At 43.7% G+C, this 5,175-nt stretch overlaps 1 protein-coding gene across 1 annotated transcript; it reads left to right on the top strand.

Moving 5' to 3' along the window:
- Window positions 1-196: 196 nt before the first annotated feature.
- SARC_04389 (glutaryl-CoA dehydrogenase, mitochondrial) lies at window positions 197-5,089 on the top strand. Its single transcript, XM_014301785.1, has 8 exons — window positions 197-266; window positions 491-654; window positions 1,306-1,511; window positions 1,823-1,947; window positions 3,305-3,485; window positions 3,615-3,701; window positions 4,094-4,223; window positions 4,793-5,089. Exons 1-8 carry the CDS (start codon window positions 223-225, stop codon window positions 4,864-4,866), a joined length of 1,011 nt encoding a protein of 336 aa, XP_014157260.1. The 5' UTR covers window positions 197-222; the 3' UTR covers window positions 4,867-5,089.
- Window positions 5,090-5,175: the final 86 nt, after the last annotated feature.

The following is a 5,175-nucleotide window of genomic DNA, read 5'->3' as shown; positions in this document are numbered from 1 at the left end:
CTTCACATGCAATGATCCTGTCGCATAGGTGTTGTCGTCGGATATAAGCGCGCATTGCCTTGCATATATGTCCTGTTCCTACTTCTACATAGTACAGGAGTGCCGCGTCAGTGTATCCCGGCTTATCGCATGATCCGACGATGAGATGTGCCACAGGGTTTGTACTGACACATGACATTTCCATTCCCAAATACAGCGTTTGATCGCGATATCTTCAACGAAATGGGAGAGATCGGGTTGCTGGGTGCTACATTGGAAGGTTACGGGTACGTTCTGTGTGGTGTGAGTTGTACACCGTTGTCTGCCTATCCGTGCTCTTTGCGAGTTGGTCTACGTTGCATGTTTCTATAGGATAGTCCAGCAAACGCCCCCCAGAACCCCCCCCATTTCTCTATACTTTTACACATGTTTCTACCCATCCGTACTATCTGATACCATATTCAACCCAACTAGTTCTAAGCATACATACACCATCCTGTATACACCTTAGCTGTGCCGGTGCTTCGTCCGTGGCGTATGGTCTCATTGCTCGTGAGGTGGAGCGTGTGGATAGCGGCTATCGTTCGGCCATGTCTGTACAGTCGTCGCTGGTCATGTTCCCCATCTACAAGTTCGGTACCCCGGAAGTCAAAGACAAGTTCCTGCCGAAATTGGGTATTTATAGGTTTTGGCGGGTTCCTTGAGAGCTTTAGGACAGAACAGTATATAGATTCGGTGGTGCTTGTGGGTGTGACTTCTATACACTATTTGTAGGGTTTAACTCTCTACCAAAGAGGGCAAAATGAGTCCGGTTCTTTGGGGACAAGTAGAGTATTCAATCTGGGTGCTGTGTTTGGATTATGTCCTGTGCGGGCGGCTATAAAACAGGCCAATACGTATTGCTTGCTGAATATGTACAAGCACACATGCGATGCGTACAGGAATATATTCGCGTGCAACAAAGCAGGTAGAAATCTGTATCTGCCACAAAATCTTTTCACATACACACATGTATACAGTTACCTTTCTGTGTAAGTATATACATACGTGTTCACACATATCCACGATCGCTCTTTCCGCGGCAGTTACAATGATAACATATGTCCCAAACGCGCCACTTAAATAGCCCAGTACTCAGCGTACGATGTGATTGTAGACTGTTCATGGCTTACAGAACCCAACCACCACTCGGTCAATACATCCGTATACATAACAACAGCACATGGTTAAAACGAATCCCGGTATGTACCGTTATGCCGTGGATCTACAATTTATTTTGCCCCCTTATACTAACAATACACCATTTCAACCACAATACCCACACAGCGTCCGGTGAGATTGTGGGCTGTTTCGGCCTGACTGAGCCTAACCACGGGTCAGACCCCAGTGGCATGGAGACCAAGGCCAAGAAGGTGGATGGCGGTTACCAATTGAACGGAGCCAAGACCTGGATCACCAACTCACCCATAGCCGATGTTTTTGTGGTGTGGGCGAAACTCGACGGCGAGATCCGAGGATTCGTGCTGGAGAAGGTATATATATATATATGTGTGTGTGTGTGTTTGTGTGTGTATTTTTATGTATTCGTATGTATTTATGGATGTATTCATGTATATTTACATATACATATACATACACACATACACACACATACATATACATATACATACACACACGTATATATATGTACGCATACATGATTGACAATCTTTTGTGTCTGACCAGTGCCCACATCACTTCTTGATGCAAACTTGGCGCCTCTGCCAGTGAGACATACACGCTCCAAGTATCTAACAACCACCCCCTATTGCTCACCCGACATCTCTTGTGTACACATTTGCAGGGGATGAAGGGATTGTCCGCTCCTAAGATTGAGGGCAAGTTCTCTCTGCGTGCTTCCGTGACTGGTTCCATTGTTATGGAGGATGTCTTCGTGCCTGAGGCGCACTTGTTCCCGGAGGTCAAGGGGTGAGTATTTGGGTGTACACTTGCTTCTTGGCGTGTGTGGTATTCGTATGGCTCTGTGAGTGTTATTTGTCCGGATGTTAATGGGAGATTATTTGGGTGTACACTTGCTTCTTGGCGTGTGTGGTATTCGTGTTGCTCTGTGAGTTTTTGGCGGATATGTATGTACCTGATAGTATTTGTCTAGATGTTAATGGGCGATTATTTGGGTGTACACTTGCTTTTTGGCGTGTGTGGTATTCGTATGGCTCTGTGAGTGTTTGGCAGATATGTATGTACCTGATAGTATTTGTCTAGATGTTAATGGGCGATTATTTGGGTGTACACTTGCTTCTTGGCGTGTGTGGTATTCGTATGGCTCTGTGAGTGTTTGGCGGATATGTATGTTTCTGATAGTATTTGTGTGGATGTTAATGGGCAGATTAATTTGGGTGTACACTTGCTTCTTGGCGTATGTGCTATGGCAGGTGTGCTTACGTTCGAGACAGATTCGTATGGCTCCGGTGTTTTGACGTATAGGCATGTTCCTGATAGTATGCGTCTGGATGTCAAGCGGTGTATATCTAGTTGCACTTACCATCCCTTGTGTGGTTCGTTATTATGAGTTGTTTGTTGATCTTATGAGCATGCATGTTCCTCTGGTAGCCTTGCTCAGGATATCAACCGTGAGACCAATTGACCGTCAATCCGCTTGACTGCTCTGCCGATCATGTAGTTGTTGATTACATTCGAGATACCCATTTATCTCTACCGGAAGTAACTGAGTTCTGTGTACCTATACCCCCGCGTGTATATACCCACATATACACATCATCCGTTACCACAGAGGATCAAGCAGTTGTTGATTACATTCGAGATAACCATTTATCTCTACAGGAACTAACTGAGTTCTGTGTACCTATACCCCCCGCGTGTATATACACGCATATACACATCGTCCGTTACCACAGAGGATCAAGTAGTTGTTGATTACATCCGAGATAACCATTTATCTCCACCGGAAGTAACTGAGTTACCCCTCGCGTGTATATACTCATATGCACATTCGCTTTCTATAGTCCACAGAGAACGTTTCGCTGTCTACCCAATGCGTGAGTCGGTATCTCGTGGGTGCTATGGGGAGTGGACGAGTGCTTTATGGTAACAGCGACGGCGGTACACAAAGCGTACCCTCCAACCGCCCCCTCCCAGGCCTCCGTTACGTCTACGTATACGTATACGTATATACACTATTATCCACACTCAACCCCACCAATGCGACTGCCAATCCCCCTGGGCCGGTTTACGCCTTCATTCATGCCGTTTGTTATTCATAGCTCGCTTTTAACACACGCTCTACCCGTGTCTCTCCCTGTCATAGCCTCAAGGGCCCGTTCCACTGTCTGTCTAATGCGCGATACGGCATCTCGTGGGGTGCGTTGGGTGCGGCGGAGTTCTGTTTGGCTCAGGCGAGACAGTACACCATGGACCGTAAGCAGTTCGGTGTGCCGCTAGCACGCAACCAGATAGTGCAGCTGAAGATGGCGGATATGCTGACGGAGGTGTGTCGCAAATTAGCATGTGGTCTCAAATTCGGTGTGTCGCAATTTAGTGGGTGGTCACGATAGATTCGATCCCATTCGCACAATTAATATAAGTATATTTTCCCGATCCTATTTTGGGAATGACAGATTTCCGTGGGGCTACAGGCGTGCCTGCAAGTGGGACGACTAAAGGACGAGGGCAAGTGTGCCACAGACATGATCAGCATGGTGAAGGTACTTAGATCAAGAACTGCGCGAGAGTGGTATATACATATATATATATATATATATATATACCATTGTTTCATGAATGCGATGCACAAGTTGACGGCCGTTTTTGATGTACTGTGTGCAGTCCTGCTACAAAACAATATATCCATATATCGGCCTCTGTGATTCGCCCTATATTTTTCTAATAGTCCTGTTCTTTAGTCGGCTATTTTCAAACAGTGAACATGTTTCTCCTTTGTCCGACTTATTGATTGTCCATATCTCACTAATAGTCCTGTTTTTCTTTTGCCCAATTTCAAACACTGGATATGTTTGTCTTGTGCCCAACCTCATTGACTGACCTTAGCCTGCTAATAGTCATGTGTTTTTCTTCTATTGCCTGACTTCACCTGTAGCGTAACTCGTGTGGGAAAGCCTTGAACATAGCACGTACCGCTCGGGATATGTTGGGCGGCAACGGTATCAGTGACGAATACCATATCATCAGACATGTGATGAACCTAGAGGCAGTCAACACGTACGAAGGTGAGTATGATAAATAATGTGTGTAGGTTTGAAATTAGTGTATGTATTACAATGGTGTGGGTACACCCCTGTACTTTATTATCTGCCGTACGCGAAAGTGCTGATATCCCTACGGCAGTGATATTAGCGACGAATACCATATCATTGCCATATCATTGGATATTTGATGAACCTGGAGGCAGTCAACACGTACGAACACTAACTTTTTGCAGGGCTATGTATGTGTATGAAATACGTGTGTATCGGAAATCGAGACATACATATATATATATATATATATATATATCATATATATTCATATATTCATATCCATACACACACATATATATATATCGTGATAGCTGATATCACAAACTGGGTGCACGATACCCATACACGCATTATTCTATTCAACTCAGGTGGGTGTCTAGGTGTAATCCCAGTTTCGAATATCCGTCTCATTCAATTGATCGCATATTTAACTAGTTTATTACCGTCTAAAACATATCATTGTTTGTATAATTCTCTGTTTTTATCGCAAATCTTTGAATCTTAAACTGTTTGTATGATTCTATTTTTATCTTATCCAGGAACACACGATATCCATGCACTGATCCTCGGCCGAGGAATCACGGGCCTACCTGCGTTCAAAGCAATTGATTAAAAAACCCAAAGTTTATGAGGATGTCACGTGAAAAACCTAGTTCATGAGGATGTCCGGGATAAGTAAACGCGAGAGGAGCGACATAGTCGAACAGACATCTGCTCTTGGGTTGACTGGGTGGTCATACTCTTGAGATGCACATCGAAATAGAGAAGTTGTAACTGCTTAGCGAATAAAATTATTCTGGATGATACCTAGATAAAGCAAATTATGTATATACACATATATATATATACATATATATATATATACATATATATATATATATATATATATATATATATATTATAATATAGTAATATAGTAATA

Source organism: Sphaeroforma arctica (genome assembly GCF_001186125.1).
Source record: "Sphaeroforma arctica JP610 unplaced genomic scaffold supercont1.244, whole genome shotgun sequence".
NCBI lineage: Eukaryota > Ichthyosporea > Ichthyophonida > Sphaeroforma > Sphaeroforma arctica.
The sequence above is the reverse complement of the archived record's forward strand: the minus strand, read 5'-3'. Positions and strand labels throughout refer to the sequence as shown.